At 38.7% G+C, this 17,772-nt stretch overlaps 1 protein-coding gene and 1 long non-coding RNA gene across 2 annotated transcripts; both read left to right on the forward strand.

Moving 5' to 3' along the window:
• Positions 1 to 3,130: 3,130 nt before the first annotated feature.
• Positions 3,131 to 3,850, forward strand: LOC141639094 (uncharacterized). Its single transcript, XM_074448281.1, has 2 exons — positions 3,131 to 3,266; positions 3,576 to 3,850. Exons 1-2 carry the CDS (start codon positions 3,131 to 3,133, stop codon positions 3,848 to 3,850), a joined length of 411 nt encoding a protein of 136 aa, XP_074304382.1.
• A 516-nt stretch (positions 3,851 to 4,366) lies between these two features.
• Positions 4,367 to 5,403, forward strand: LOC141639088 (uncharacterized). The gene is made up of 2 exons (XR_012542363.1): positions 4,367 to 4,445; positions 4,672 to 5,403. It is a non-coding gene; the product is annotated as an uncharacterized LOC141639088 (long non-coding RNA).
• The last annotated feature ends 12,369 nt before the right edge of the window (positions 5,404 to 17,772 follow it).

Raw genomic sequence — 17,772 nt, forward strand, 5'->3', positions numbered from 1 at the left:
GGTGACAAGAGAAAGGTAGAAACTAGTAGTGAATGGACTGGAGGAAACAAGAAGCAGAATTTCAATCAACACCGTTCATTTTCTGTCAGTAGAGCCATGAGTGGGGGCGGCTTCGGCCGTAGTGGAATGATAGGTGGAGCGAGAGGTGTGGACAGGCCATAGTGCTATGGGTGTGGTAGGTTTGGTCATAAGATTGTGGAGTGTAGGACTACTGCAAGGAGGAATAATATGAATGGAGGATTTGGTTGTGGAAATTCTAATGGATTTAGGACAGCAATACCTAGCTATGGGAGCAATCGTTTTAATGGAACGTGGAATAATCGAAGGATCTATAACAATCAAAACAATTTTCAGAATCGCGTCAACACTAATCAAGGCAATGGTAATGGAGGGAAACAGAATGGCACAGCGAAACAAGGGGCAACGTCGGCATCAACGGTGCAAGGAAGAGCGAAAAACAGTGGCAAGTTGTTCCTGATAGGGAAAGAGGCAGCTGAGGGAGATGCTCATATGGTTTCAGGTACTTTTCTAACCAACTCTAAACCATCTTATATTTTATTTGATTCGGGAGCGACCCATTCATTTATATCAAGTGACCATGTTAAGTTGTTGGGATTGGTTGACCCAGTAGTAATAAAAGATGAAGTAACAATACCTTCTGGGGAGTCGATATCTTGTACCCATGCATATAAAAACGTAAATATTCTTATCGGCGAAGTTTTGTTTTCTATGGACTTAATAGAATTTCCATTGGGTGGTTTTGGGATTATTTTGGGGATGGATTGGTTGAGTAGAAATAGAGCTTTTATATATTGTCATCAAAACAAAGTATCTCTGAAGTTACCTAAGGGAGTAAGAGTGTCTTATAGGGGATTTGTAGTAAGGCCAAAGGTGAGACTTATATCAACGGTTACCCTAAAGTCGTGTTTAAGGAAACGAGGAGAGTTGATACTATGTCACGTAAAGGACATGCGTGAGACAGTGAACGGCGCAAATAAGGTTCCGATGGTGAGTGAGTTTCAGGATGTGTTTCCGGAAGAGATTCCAGGTTTACCTCCAAGAAGAGAGGTATATTTTAATATTCAGCTAAGTGTGTCACCCCGAGGCGCCCCAGTTTTATTTGTTAAAAAGAAAGAAGGGAGCATGAGATTGTTTATAGATTACAGGGAGTTGAATAATGTGACGATGAAGAATAGATACCCTTTTACCTCGAATTGATGATTTATTTGATCAGTTGAATGGAGCTGGAGTTTTCTCTAAAATTGACTTGAGGTCGGGTTATCACAAGTTGAGGGTTAATGAAGAGGATGTACCTAAGACTGCCTTTAGGATGAGGTATGGACACTACGAGTTTGTAGTTATGCCTTTTGGTTTGACTAATGCACCTGCAGTATTTATGGATTTGAAGAATAGAGTGTTTAGTCCTTACCTAAATCAGTTTGTCGTTGCCTTTATTGACGATTTATTGGTGTACTCTAAGGATAAAGAGGAGCATGAGAAACATTTGAAGATTCTGTTACAGACGTTGAGGGAGAATTATTTGTATGCTAAGTTGAGTAAGTGTGAGTTTTGGTTGGATAAGGTAGCATTTCTGGGTCATGTGGTGTCAAAGGAGGGACTTCACCATTTTTATACGATCGATTGGTAAGATCGAGGCTCATTTCTAATTGGGAGAGACTGTATGCTTTCTTCGAAAAACGTGGCAGATGTAAGAAGCCTTTTAATTTCCGGGGTCTTGGCTACTAGGTGGAGGTTTGTGAAGGATTTCTCTAAGATAGCCAAGCCTTTGACAGCTTTGATGAGGAAGGAGAACAGGTTTAAGTGGGATGAGAGTTGTGAGACGGCTTTTCTAACTTTGAAGGAGCGCTTGACCACAGCTCCTGTCTTAGCTTTACCTAAAGGAAGTAAGGATTTTGAGGTGCATACTGATGCTTCGAAGAACGGATTGGGGTTTGTGCTAATGCAAAAAGGAAAAGTGATAGCTTATGCTTCGAGACAGTTGAAGCCATACAAGGAGAATTAACCAACGCACGACCTGGAGCTAGGGGCGGTCGTGTTTGCTCTTACGTTGTGGAGGCATTACTTGTATGGAACTACTTTTAAAGTATTTTCTAATCATAAGTCTCTTAAGTATATTTATACTTAGAAATAGCTTAATATAAGACAAAGGAGGTGGATAGAATTGATTGGAGATTATGATATGGAGATAGTTTACCATGAGGGGAAGGCCAATGTAGTAGCAGATGCTTTGAGTAGAAAGTCGGTTCATGCTTTATGTTTAGCTATGTCATGGGTTACGTTGCAAGATGAATTAAAGGAAATGGGAATTTGTGTGATAAGGAAAGGGGATTCAGTTAGAGATTTGACTGTGGAACCTGGGTTGTATGCTGAGATCAGAGAGAAGCAGAAAGGAGACCAGAAAGTGGAGAAGTGACGCTCAGCCATGGAGGAGGGTGTGCCATCATGATTTGCCGTGGGAATAGATGGTAGTTTGAGATTCGATGGGAGATGGTGTGTACCTGATGATGAAGAATTGAAAAGAAATATTTTGACTGGAGCACATTCTACACCATATTCGGTGCATCCAGGAGGAGATAAGTTGTATAAAGATTTAAAGAAAACGTTTTGGTGGCCTGGAATGAAGAAGGAGGTTGCCGAGTTTGTTTTGAGATGTCTAGTTTGTCAAAGAATGAAAGGTGAGCATAAGAGACCACAGGGGAAAGTACAGTCTTTAGATGTGCCTGAATGGAAGTGGGAGAGCATTTCCATGGATTTTATTGTTAGTTTGCCTCGCACTTAGAAGGGCAATAATATGATTTTGGTGATAGTAGACCGTTTGACTAAGACAGTAGTAAATGCTTTATTTACATTTTAGCCATTTATATTAAGCTCTTTTTTCCTATGAAAAGACACTTGGAGTAATTTCCATTTATTTAGCTATTTTATGTTAGGAATATTGAAGTTATATGGGATTCCTTAGGATATTGTTGATTGTGATTGGCATGAAAGGTTTATTTCTAAGTTCGGCTCATTTCAAGAGTTCTTTCCAAGTTGATTCGATAAGAGTGTATGGGTACGACTTTAAAAATGAGCTTTCGCATTTCATGGTTTGTCGTGTAGTAGTCTATATATGGACTTGGTTGAGAGGACTATTCAGACTTTAGAGGATATTTTAAGAGCTTGTGTTTTGGAGTTTGGAGGATTATGGGAAGAGAGGTTATATTTGATAGAGTTTTCTTATAATAACAGTTACCATGCTAGTATTGGTATGACACCTTTTGAAGCTTTGTATGGAAGGAAGTGTAGGAGTCCAGTTTGTTGGGATGACGTCACTGATGCCGTGTCATTAGAACCTGAGTTGATCCAGCAGATGCTTGAGCAAGTACATGTGATTAGATAGAAGATGAAAGCTGCACAAGATCGATAGAAGTGTTATGCAGATTTGAAGAGGAGTGAGATTGAATTTGTGGTGGGAGACAAAGTGTTTTTGAAAGTATCACCAATGAAGGGTAAGATGCGGTTTGGTAAGAGAGGGAAGCTGAGTTAGAAGTACATTGGACCTCATGAGATTTTAGACAGGGTTGGTGAAGTGGCATATCGTCTTGCACTACCACCAGCTTTGGCAAAAGTACATAATGGTTTTCATGTTTCAACAGCTGAGTTAGTTGAGATGGATGAGAATTTGTCTTATGAGGAAGTGGCTAAGGAGATTTTGGACAGGAAGGTGAGAAAGACTAGAAATCGTGAGATTGCTTTGGTGAAAGTTTTATGGTCTAATCATAATGTAGAGGAAGCTACTTGGGAAGTTGAAGCTGAGATGAAGGAGAAGTATCCTCATTTGTTTGTGTAAGGTATGTTGGTTACAAAGACGGAACCTTTTTCTTTCGGGGGTAGAATATCACACCGCGTTTATTTTTGTCATTTATGATAATAATATAGATAAGCTTGTGTATCGTTTAGTGTGTAGTCTCATGGTTCGGGTAGTGTGGTGTGGTGAACTTCGGGACGAAGTTCTTTTTAAGGAGAAAAGACTGTAATACTTCGTATTTTTAATTAATAATTAATAATTAATATTTATAAGAAGTGAGTAAATAATAATAAGTTGTTGTCGTATAAAGAAAAGAAAAACAAAATAAACAAATAAGGCGGACTGGGTTGGACCGCGTGTGACCAAGGGTTGGACCGTGATGGGTGACGAGTTGGAGGTGTTTGAGGGGAAGGTGGTATGTGGTTTGGGTCTTATCGATGTTCTAAGATATTTTCATTATTTTAATATTAAAAGCACTTTCTTAGAACCTTCCAACTACATCAACCAACTAATATAAATACGTACCCTATGCCTTACCATCATATTTATTCTTGTACAAAAACTCAATACAATTGTAAGTAGAGCTTGTGTGAGACAACTTTAAGACGGAGTTTTCATCTTTCGCTAATTAATTGTGGTAAGTTATCTAATCGCCTCATATCAATTATTTACGTTTGACCTTGACCATACCTTTGACCCGTTGACTACCGAGATCTTGGCCGTGGGGACCGTTGACACCGTCCGGTCAACCGGTTATATGGGGCATGTTTGTGGCGTTTTTGCGGGATTGTTTTGGGTAGTTTACATCTTAAATTCATTAGTAAGATTAGTTAATAATTATACATAATTTAATTATTGTTTAGGTGGTGAATTTGTTGAAGAAGCTTTTTGATTGTTTGATTGGTTGAGAAGAATTGCTAAAAGGTAGGTTAACTACTCAACTATACTATATTGGTAATTGATGATGATTAAAGATGGATTGTTCATAATTGTTGTGTTGAGCATGTTGATATAATTATTGCCTTGCGTATCTCATAATCATGTTGATATCATTGTTGGTTGGAATTGTGAAAGAGGATTTGGCAATGCTTTGATATTATTTGGTCGGTCAGGCACGGGGATGTGGAAGAGTTGTGGTCCCGTACGATTTTGGTAGGACAGGCACGGCCGTGTTCGGAGTGGACGTGGTCCTGAGCAGTACACCGTGTTTGGTGTCAGTTGTGTTGTGCGGTTGATTGTGGCGTGTGATGTGGGTTGAGCCGTGTGTGACGGTCGTGGTTGAACTTTTATCGTATCGTATTTTTATTGTTGTTTAGTTATCCTACTTAACCTGATGGTTGACTGTGTATTCTTGAATACCTGTGATAAACCAAATATTGGAGAGCATATTGATTTCAGGTTAACTTGTGAGAAGTGCTGGATGCTTTTTAAAGGGAACTTGGGACGAGATTATCACTTGAGTCTAGAGATCGCCTTAATTCATTCAGACACTAGTTATTTTTTCTTCCGTTGCAGTTGTTTTGAAAACGTACTTTGTAATAATTATTTATCTCGGTGGAATTTTGTAATAAAGTCTTTTGAGGCACTTTAGTTTTATATCGTCTTAAAGTACTTTGGTATTGTTTGTCTATTATACTTACTACTTCAGGCAACATAGATGGTAACACCTTTATTTATTTGGGAATGTCTTGCTAAAGGCTCTTAAATAAATGTGGGTGTTACAGTAACCAAATGGGGGGTTTTGAATGTTGATTAATTTAAGTCTACTAAAGTAATAATCTAATGCAATGAAAATGTAAAAACAATAAAATTAATTGAATGTGTAAACAAATATGAGAATAATTCTTGGACCAAGTAATTTCCACCAACTAGTTATGAATTGATCATGGATTCTTTTAATCTATTTCATTATTGAATACTTTGCTATGAACTTGTTGACTTCTAATTCCACATAAGATTAGTTATTAGCTACAAACGTAAAAAAAAATAACCCTTACAGTATTGTCAATTTAGTCAAGCGCTCAATCGTACCAAGATTGTAGAATATAACGATGGAATTTAGCAAAGATGAATAAATGAATAATTCAAGAGATGCTCCACTTTGATTCATATAAGTTTAATCATTTATAACTCAACAATGATGAATTAGCATACTACTTGATGAATTATAATTGCTACAACGGAATAGATAAACAAACAAAAGATTCAATCACCTAATCTAGCAATGGTTAATTAACTAACAACAACTAGTTGATCATTCTAGATGCATAATTAACAAACCAACAATAATCCAAATTAACTTGATATTCAAACAATGAAATAGAAATAGAATAAGTGTCTTACAATTAATAATTAATTTGGCTTTAAGAACTTGTTCCAAGATGTAGAACTTAGCCCTCCATACAAATGATTAAAAACAAACTAGAAATTGGAAATTGCTTATGTATTCTAATGATTAAAAGGTAGAGAAAGTATGTAAAGTATAAGGAAAATTGATCAATAACACCTCCTTATATAGGTCTTCAAATCATCTCCATAAAGTCTCATAAAGTATGAGCATAATTGCCAAAATAAAGGAGAATTAAGGAGTTGTGGCAATCCAATGCGGAATTCAATGCTCAGCCACTCCAAGTATCATTTTGCCACTCCATGTGGCTAGAAGTTCAAGAGTCTTTGTTTTACCACTCCGAGTGGCATTTCCTTGTGATGCTTCATTGTTTTGACTTTAGTCTTTAGGCTTTGACTTGCTTTAAAATCCACACTCACGTGACATCTTTAACCCAATACCAACCTCTAAATAAGCCCTTTCCATACATAACAATAAATCAATCAAATTATCTCATAAAAACACACAAGTCCATTTCCAACGCAACATAAGAGACATATGCAATAAAACCACTAAAATGCTACTCAACCTATCAATTAACCATCAAAATAACCTTTATTAACCCTTACTGAACTAGACAAATCAAACTCCCCCACGCTTAGACCTTACTCGTCCTCGAGTAGAACCCAAGGACGAGTCAAAGATAACTCACACCAAGCTCTATATAGCGAAACGTGAGTAGCTTGCTCCAACTCCAAACACTACAGCAACTAACCACTACTACTCCAACCACCTCTAAATGCAAACCCTCTTACAACTCTCAACTCTCACTCCTAGTATCTTTCTTTAAGTAAACACATGGTCTCAATAAAATTAACACCACTCCAAAATAATAACAATGTCACCAAATCCTCCACTAAGCAACAATATCCAACAACAAACTACATCTCAAGATATGAAAATGTAAAACAAAATATAGTTCAAATCAACACACTTCACCACCCATCCCCCCTTATTTCCACAAATGTCCTATCCAAAACCACCCTTCAAACCACCTTATGTCGCCATCTCCAAGATGAAATGTAACACCCTCTTCTTACCCGGCCAAAGTAATCGGGAGATGTTACCATCTCGGTTTCCCGAGCCGGTGAATCGGAGATATAATCAAAAAACATTTATTATAAATTATAGGATTAATGATTTAGATAACCATAAATGAATAAATGAAATAATACAACTCATGACTACTATCTTTGTTATCTATCAACTATCCAAGTACTTGACTCCAAGTCCAAAGTGCATCCCGTCTCTCGCGTGACAACAAAACCACCTGTACTCAGCCTGCTCCCCATATGATTGGAAATATCATATCGATCGACACGGGCCACCACGAAAATAGGTGACATTTACACACACACACAAACGTCAGTTTCAATAAATAAACATACAACACAACATGATAGATAAATATGCAATATGGCAATAATATGAATGTGGTGCTATCAACAACCACCACGGTATCGGGACACACCCAGACATACCAATAATCACAAATAGGTACCAGGACATGCCCAGACGTACCGGGTCCCGAAGCCAACCGGATCCCTTGCCAGACGTCGTGTCTCAACCACACGAGTCCCTCCGTAACTCAAGCCATTAATGTGCACATCCCTCTTGGAGTTGGAAGCTCCAAGAGACGACTCAAGCATAAGACGGTCTCCCAACCGTCTTACGTCTCCTCAATAAGCAAGTAACACCATCAGTGATCTTCAACACAACACAACAATGACCATACATGGAAAATACAACACAATACCAATTATATGACTCATCATGAACTCAATCCCAACATATCATGTATAAAACTTCCTCAAATATCAACATGTTATCTCTATCAACTCATACATAAAAATGATGATGCTAGACACACAAATATGCATACAAAATATTAAAACCGAGTGGGATAAACCTACCTTTTAGCATTCTTCACAAACAACTCGAATCTCTCGTGATTCCGCCTCGCAAGACTGTTTTAATCCTATACAATACCACATAGTAGCTATAACAAATCATCCTATACTATAACATAATACAAAACCCCTTATTATTACCCACTAATTACCCTTATTATTCAACTTAATTACTAACTAATTAACCCAAACAGAATCCCCAAAACATTAGGGTTCATACTAGCAAGAAAAGATGGGTGGTACTTACAAAGTGGAATGGTGGAAGAGAAATGGTGGGAGATCTCCTAAAGCAAGCTTGAATCTTCAGGGAGAAGGTGTTTATGGAGGTTTCAGAGAGAATGAAGAGGATTTGGAGTGAGAAAGGATAATATAGAAATGAATTAAGATAAGGTCCGAAATTGCATTTTACGGGTACTGTTCAGCGCAACTCGGTAGAGTCGCGAGTTCACTTGGTCAAGTGACCCACACTTGATCGAGTACTGACCTCACTCGATCGAATGACATCCACTCGGTCGATTACAACGCAGTTCTCACCAATAACCAGTTTTTCGTAAAACAGCCATATTTCACTCGTTTCTTGGTCATTCTTGGCGTGTGACCTACCGTTGGAATCGTAAGGGAACAAGCTAACACATACAGTTGGAATCATATCAATATCATATCTAGATCTAAAGTTATGATTGTTTAAGACGACCCTTCTATAGGCGGACATTATAACAACTCCACTAAGTCTATTATAGGCTATACTCGATCCACTTTATAGTTATACTTCACTCCCGTGTGGCCTCTCATCTAGCACAAGGTCTTATCACGCATCGCAAAGTTCGCCTCACTCTCTCTTTTCACAACTATTCCTCAAGCTTCCCTTACGTCTCATTATCGGTTCTCAAGTACTCTGTCGCCATTACCGTTGTCCTTTACTCTGTCGTAAATTACATCAAGATCTTATTTTCGTGATCACTCTTATTAACCACACATATCAATCGTACTTATCCCAAGGTTCTTTGCTCAATTCTCATTTCTTCCTCTCATTCCGTACTTTCTATTTCCTTAATTTACGAATTATTACATCCACTCCCCCCTAAAAGAGAACTTCGTCCCGAAGTTCAATTATCAAGCCTCATAATGTGTTCTCATAATGTTCATTATCAAATTCCACAAAATGTTCCAGGTCCAACACTATCTCTAACTCATTGCAAATCTGTAATTAAATCACATATAGTCATAATGCCATCAATCTAATCCCACTCGACGAGCCTCTCAACCACCAAAGTACAAGGTCCAGCCCACGGTTTGAAACTATAATCCCATAATACCTTCCAGCTCATGTTGGTTATATGAATATGTATCTATCACGGGGTATAACTCGATTATTATTATATATCTACGTCACGTCAAATCTCATACACTTACATGTATGCACATCAATCACGAATATGAGGACTCCATGAAATCAAATAATACAAAATTTCACGTTATATAACTCAACCATGTTCAACGTTTCTATTTCCGGACATCATGCCACGCGTACACCACGTCAAATCCATCACATGATCACACATGTGTTCCACACCTGTTCCCATCCATCCTCAATACTTCCGTTACTAGCATCATAAGACTCTGATTATGCATTTAAGATTACTGTGCGACACACACGTCACGGCAAAACACACATAATACGAACATTGTTATCATACCAAAATGAATTCACGGCAATCAACGTGTACCATAGACAGTCGTCAAATCATTCTTGTCAACCAATTATACATGTCAATTAACCTCGCCCGACTACTTTCATTTTTCATGCATACGCACTTAGCTTAAGTGACCATACTATATAACATAAGTGATTAAATCTCTTAACAACATGATTAAACTCACACGCATTATGTATCACACTCTTACTCTCATAACCGCGAAAACCAAGCTTGGTATTACTAAATTCACCATCACATATCTCAATTATTAAAACTCAAACCCATCCCTCATATTTCATGGCCGTCAATGCGACCTCCTCACACGGGTTCACTCGAAACCTATAACAAATTTCTTATTGAATATCGTATTATAAAACTTGCAAAATCTCCAACTCAGTTTATAATACTACGGTTTTCGAAGACTGTTACTCGGCCGAATATGGCTTACTCGGTCGATTAATGCATCGTGTATTTCTGGTCAGCCTATTTTCCAGGAATTCTCGGCCGAGTATGGGAATACTCGACCGAGAAGGGGATACTCGGCCGAGTATACTCTAGACTTGACCGAGAATCCGGTCTGACGGTGTTTATTTTTGCGGTTTGATTTAGAGAGGATTAGAGTTATAAAAACGGGATTTACAGTTTCATAATCACTTTTAACCAAAACCTAAACCCTCAACGTAAATCTAATCATCTCTAATCTCTCTAAAGTTTGTGGATTGCTTGTGAGTCTTGTTCATTCTTCTCTTGCGTCGATTGTGTCGATAAGCCTCTAGTTCTACAAGTTTTGTCAACTTATCTCTTAGGGTTTTGCCCTAGTTTTATGATTTGGGGGAAAGGGGTTGTTGTGCATGTTAGTGATTCAATTGTATGATCATTGTTTGGTGGAGATTTTGTAGAAGATCCGTTTTAGCTTGTTTAATTGACTCGTGTCAGATTGGTGGTAAGGTAGGGTTTTCCTACTCATTTTATTGTATAATTGATTTAAGATATGTGTTGTGATTTAATTGATACAATTGATATTGTTGATTGATTGTTGTTGGTGGATTGGAGTATGGATGTTGGATTTGAGATGGTTGATAATGTTTGCGAGGTGCATCCTCGGCTGGGTGGAGTCACTTGCGGGAGTGGATTCACGCCCTTGATTTGTCCTCTATGGAACCCGCCAGAGGAGGGGATGCACACATTAATGAACAGGGTTATCGCTCGTTGATGAGCGGGGCTTAGGTGGGTAAGGCTGCGGTTCCCCACTGGCAGGGCTACACGCTTTAGTGTGTTATCAGTTATGAGATGTGATTGGGAGTTGGAGGTAGATTGTGGAACAACTGTTTATCTTTATCGTACTTTGTCTTATTTTGATTATGCAGTGAAGTGACATCGTTGTTCTTTTGTAAAATCTGTGGTGATCCATTCGGAGATGGTCAGCAGATTGTGACAGGTGATGATGGTCTTTAGCTATGGGGACGAGATGGGAAGTCGTCACTTCGATTCTAGCTTCCGCCGTCACGAGATTAGATGTTTTAGATTCAATTGTTTTGAGTATTATGGAACAATTGTTTTCATTTGGTTTTGGAACTTGTAAACTTAAACTTATATACCTTAATAAATGTTATGGAATGGTTTTTTTTTTATATACTATCCTCGGGCAACCGAGATGGTAACAGTCTCTCATGTTGGGGTGGTCCTTGGTATGGCCTTGGTATGTGGGGGTGTTACAAAGTGGTATCATAGCGACGATTCTGGAACCTAAAACCAATGAACCTAATGAACAAATTAAGTCTAAATAAAATGAACCCGGGGAGAGTTGTTTAGAGCTACCGCAAAGACTTGGGAGACGTCCCAAAGTTGCATTGAGGCCCTTACAATCTTGACCCGGTCAACAAAGGGGTGTCTTGGGGACCGTTGTCTGTTTAAAGTTATGTATGTTGTACTCGTACCTGTGAATCTTGTAGAGTTGGTGGATGAAATGAAAAGTGAATTGTGTAGATTGAACATGGTGGTATATGAGAAAGTGAATTGCGTAGTTGAACATGATAGACTTGAGCATGATATGTGATTTATTTCTTGGCTTTCTAAAGGGTAGTGAAGTATTGTGTATAGAATCGCATGTTTAAGCATGAACTCACTCAACTCAAAGTTTTGTATACGCCACATACCTTCCTAGTGTTCCCAATTCTCAAACTTGATGACAATGCCCAATTCCACGCATCTTGTAGGAAACATATGCCTAAGGGTTAGGGTGAGAAAATCATTCTATTGGGCTCACACACAAACTCTATGCCCGGAAATCCCGGGGGTTAAATCCCTGGAGGTGCTATCGGCTCTTGGTGAGCATCTCTTACTTGATTACTCCTCGCGTTCCGTGATAGCCTTGACACGCCACAGAATCCATTTCACATGTCAAATTCCGGATAGGAGTTGTGAGAATTAACACAATCCGGAATAGATACGGAAGAAATAAGAATCAAATGACTAGGGACGGATAGAAATTTTTCTTAGTGCTTTAAATAAACGACCAACACTTGAAAATAAACCCTTGACACGAGCTTGTCATTGAGAAGAAGTTTACTTAACCCGAAAATGGAATTAAAGACATTACGGCATGACTTCCTTTGTATTTTTAATCAAATCACAAATTTTCTTAATAGCCCACTTGAAATATCATGAACTTTGTAAAACGATGCAACTTTAAAACTCAACTCTAGCAACTTTACTAACTTTGTAAAATGCTCTTCCTTATTATGCAATTTTACTCAAACTTGACTCAGATGCGAATTGATATATTAAAACTTTAACATTAAGGTCATTTGTCTCAAATTTCTAGAAAACTCTAATACGGAATAATCCATCATAGGATGGTACATGTCACTATAGGCCAAGTTCAAAGCATTACAAATCGATTAGGATAAAACCTAACTTAGAAAAGTCAAAATCCGGGTAGGTATACCACCCATTTTCAAAAAATTTAAAATGGATAAATCTCTTATGTACGACTTCACAAAGCATTATAATCAAAGATTAGGATAATAAGGAATAAATTAAGTACATCACGATTGTAAAATCAAAGCTTATGTATACTTGTCACAACATTTCCGGGACATTTGTAACCTTTAAGACGGAAATTTTTTTATTCACACCATTTTATAGCAATTTCCAAATAATATTATAGTCTTGCAATACTATTAAACTTTGTTTAATATAAAATCAAAAATTGTTTATATTCCTCACTTGGTTCAAAAATTTTAGGCAAAATCGATGATGAAATCTTTGTTTTTAAGACAACATACTACATTACTAGTGAACATAGTAGTCTTATAAAACGATTAAACCAAGTTTTACTTATGAAGCATCAAAATATTGGGCATGAACACCCCTAAATCCAAGAGTTAAATTAAACTTTTAAGATGAAATTTTCACATACAAGATAAGATCAAACATTAACAACAAAGGTTAAGCCCTTGTTGTTCAATTAAACCCAACAACAAGCACCAAAAATCAATTTATAAGCTCAAGAACACCATTTTCATATTCCACCATTTATGTGAAAAAATTGACATGAAAATTTGATATCCAGCAACAACAATGGTGTAGAAAGCTTTAACCTAAGTAACAAATTACAAAAATGGAGTTTTGGAATAAATTTTGGATAAATTTTGATGTTGAAGTTGTGGGGGTGAAAAGAAGATAAGAAGAAGATAATAAATGAGTAAAGGGTTAAACCCGTGTAAAAATCCCAGCTACAGCACCCACTCGGTCGAGTGAAATTCCACTCGATCGAGTGGCCGGGTTCACTCGATCGAGGGCCCCATTTTCCAAAATGTTTCCAGTTTCTGGAAACTGGTCCACTTTGTCGAGTGCCAAGGTCCACTCGGTCGAGTTCACTGTACTCGGCCGAGTGTGGACTCGTACTCGGTAGAGTGATTGCTTATGGTTGAAATTTCGAATAGAAATAGAACGATGAAATCCATCCAACACAAAGAGAAGGTTCGGGAGTCCACCGGCTATCGGTGACTCACCCGAGTTTGTCCATATGTCATCCTCCTTACCGTCTTTGGTACACTACTGTAGTACTAGTAGTCACTCTACAAACATCCATTACTAATCATACACCATCAATAACACTAGTAGGCATTTAGTTAACACGCATTGCAATTTCAAAGAGCGGAATCATTATTCGTATACCAACGCATATTAACCATTTCTAAACATGCTACTCACATTAATCTAGCATTAAACTTCATCACACATTCACACATCATGGAAAGTAACTATATCATACACGAACTTAATGTAGATCAAATATTCATGCAACCATACAACTTTCTATAAACGTTCACACATACTCTTAACAACCCACGTAGTGACCAAATGAGACAATAGGCACTAGTTTTGATATAAGGGCACCTACTCATCCAAAACCGGTCTCCTATTGTACTCATGTTGGGTTCATTTCATTAGACACACCTTGGTTGATTTTGGTTCATTGGTTTAGGTTCCAAAATCATCGCTCTGATACCACTTTGTAGCACCCCCTTCTTACCCGGCCAAGTAATCGAGAGATGTTACCATCTCGGTTTCCCGAGACGGTGAATCAGAGATACAATCAAGAAACATTTATTATAAATTATAGGTTTAGTGATTTAAATAATCATAAATGAATAAATGAAAGAATAAAACTCATGACTACTATCTATATTATCTAAATACTATCCAAGTACTCGACTCCAAGTCCAAAGCGCGTCTTGTCTCCCGCGTGACACCAAAACCACATGTACTCAACCTGCTCCCCATATGATCGGAAATATCATATGGATCGACACAGGCCACCCCGGAATTAGGTGACATTTACACAAACACACAAACGTCAGTTTCAATAAATAAACATATGACAAAACATGATAGGTAAATATGCAATATGCCAATAGTATGAATGAGGTGCTATCAACAACCACCACGGTACCGGGACACGCCCAGACATACCGACAACCACACTGGTACCGGAAACGCCCAGACATACCAACAACCACAAATAGGTATCGGTACACGCCCAAACGTACCGGGTCCTAAAGCCAACCGGATCCCCTGTCAGACGTCGTGTCTCAACCACACGAGTCCCTTCGTAACTCAAGCCACGAATGTGCACATTCCTCTTGGAGTGGGAAGCTCAAAGAGGTGACTCAAGCTTAAGACGGTCTCCCAACCGTCTTACGTCTCCTCAATAACCAAGTAACACCACTAATGATCTCCAACATAACACAACAATGACCATACATGAGAAATGCAACACAATACCAATTATATGATTCATCATGAACTCAATCCCAACATATCATGGATAAAACTTCCTTAAATACCAACATGTTATCCCAATCGGCTCATACATAAAAAAGATGATGCAAGACACACAAATACGCATACAAAATATTGAAACCGAGTAGGATAACCTACTTTTTAGCATTCTACACAAGCAACTCGAATCCCTTATGATTCCATCTCGCAAGACCGTCTTAATCCTATATAATACCACATAGCAACTATCACAAATCATCCTAGACTATACATAATACAAAATCCCTTATTATTATCCACTAATTACCCTTATTATTCATATTAATTCCTAACTAATTAACCCAAATAGAATCCCCCAAAAATTAGGGTTCATACTAGCAAGAAAAGATGGGTGTTACTTACAAAGTGGAATGGTGGGAGATCTCCTAAATCAAGCTTGAATCCTCATGGAGAAGATGTTTATGGAGGTTTTAGAGAGAAGGGAGAGGATTTGGAGTGAGAAAGGATAAGATAGAAATGAATTAAGATAAGCTCCGAAATCGCGTTTTACGGGTATTGTTCGGTGCCACTCAGTCGAGTGGCGAGTTCAATCGGTCGAGTGGCGATTTCAATCAGTCGAGTGGCGAGTTCAATCGGTCGAGTGACCCATACATGATCGAGTAATGAGCTCACTTGATCGAGTGACATCCACTCAGTCGAGTGTTCATTACACTCGGTCGAGTACAACGCAGTTTCTTGGTCATTTTAGGAATGTGACCTACCGTTAGAATTTTAAGGAAACAAGCTAACACCTCCAATTGGAATCACATCAATATCATGTCAAGATCTTAAGTTATGACAGTTTTAAGACGACCCTTCTATGGGCGGACATTATAACAACTCCACTAAGTCTAGTATTGTAACACCCCAGCCTAAACCGGGTCGGGAGCGGTTACTTATGATAGCTCACCAGGCTGTGTACATGGCCCACAGATCAACACATGTCCTTTATAGCGCATTTTGTCCTCACTCATGCGCATCCCGAGAACCTTCCCAGGAGGTCACCCATCCTAAGACTACTCCCAGCCAAGCACGCTTAACTTTGGAGTTCTTTTGCATGGATGACCATAAAAGAAAGTGCACTTTGTTGATATGAGTAGTACTTCCAATCCCTTTAAGCACTAGTCATTTAAGCCTATCACTGGACCTCTTAAATTACCGTGGGGTGTTACAGTCACCCCCACTAGAAGAACGCAACGTCCTCGTTGCGCCTGGGAGCATAACCGCTAACCCAAAATCCTCCCCCGCTAGGTGTGTGATCACAATGGAGCGTATAACCACTGCCTCCAGGAGCGTATAACTACTGCCTCCTATCACCACACGGTCGCAGGGTTGCTCTGATACCACTTGTAACACCCCGGCCCAAACCGGGTCGGAAGCGGTTACTTATGATAGCTCACCAGGCTGTGTACATGGCCCACAGATCAACACATGTCCTTTATAGCACATTTTGTCCTCACTCATGCGCATCCCGAGAACCTTCCCAGGAGGTCACCCATCCTAAGACTACTCCCAGCCAAGCACGCTTAACTTTGGAGTTCTTTTGCATGGATGACCATAAAAGAAAGTGCACTTTGTTGATATGAGTAGTACTTCCAATCCCTTTAAGCACTAGTCATTTAAGCCTATCACTGGACCTCTTCAATTACCGTGGGTGTTACAAGTATAGGTTATACTCGGTTCACTTTATAGTTATGCTTCACTCCCGTGTGCCCTCTCGTCTAGAACAAGGTATTATCATGCATCCCAAGGTTCCTTTACGGATCCCAAAATATCCGAGTATTACATGAAAGAACAAGTAACCAAGTAACATTTTTTTTATTCCTAATCTCTCATTTTGCCTATATAGCTTGCCCTTGCGGGTTTTCAATCTAGATTTTATTCCTTACACTACTCTCATGGCACGCAACTCAATTCTTCATTTTACCCGGGGCGCCCTTTCGGGTTTTCTCTCCGTCCTCGGCCATATACCCAATCTTGCCTAGGCGCCCGCCCTTGCGGGTTTTCATCTAGCTGAGTTCTTTTGCCTTTTTTTCTTTTTTCATTTTTTTTTAAGTTGATTGCAAATAAAGTAAAGGAAATACAAAAGGAATTCCCTCCCCCATGCTTGATCTTCACATTTCCTCCAATGTTAGGAACAACAAAAAGTTAGACATGGAAGAGGGAAAAGAAAGACAATACCAACAAAAGTCAACTACCGGAGGGATCTCTGGTACCACCGCTCTTAGAGGCATGATCCTCCTTTCTAGCTTTAGTGTGGTGTGACAAAAGAACTATGTTTTCACCATATGACGCTCATGCAAAGGCATCCCAAATTTGGCCTTATTTAATTATCAAAGAATCGGGTTTCGGAATGGGTATTCGTCTAGAAATAATGGTGGGTGTTTTTGACGTGGTTTGGGTAGTATTTTGCTTTTTTTGTGGGTTGATTTGAGGTAGAAGTGGGTGTGGATTGACGTTTAGTGGTCCTCATCCTGATAATGACAATAATTCTTAACAAAGAACATCCTCCAATAACAACAACAACAACAACAACAACAACAACAACAACAACAACAACAACAACAACAACAACAACAACAACAACAACAACAACAACAACAACAACAACAACAATAACAACAAAGCTCTCTTAGAACTCCA

Source organism: Silene latifolia, unplaced genomic scaffold (genome assembly GCF_048544455.1).
Source record: "Silene latifolia isolate original U9 population unplaced genomic scaffold, ASM4854445v1 scaffold_274, whole genome shotgun sequence".
NCBI classification, from domain to species: domain Eukaryota; kingdom Viridiplantae; phylum Streptophyta; class Magnoliopsida; order Caryophyllales; family Caryophyllaceae; genus Silene; species Silene latifolia.

What these genes read in the sequence shown, in the direction of transcription:
- LOC141639094 (XM_074448281.1), top strand. Translation starts at nt 3,131, where the DNA reads ATGGACTTGGTTGAGAGGACTATTCAGACTTTAGAGGATATTTTAAGA. An exon ending in CAGTTACCATGCTAGTATTG is followed by an intron (nt 3,267 to 3,575) that starts GTATGACACCTT and finishes ATGAGATTTTAG; the next exon opens with ACAGGGTTGGTGAAGTGGCA.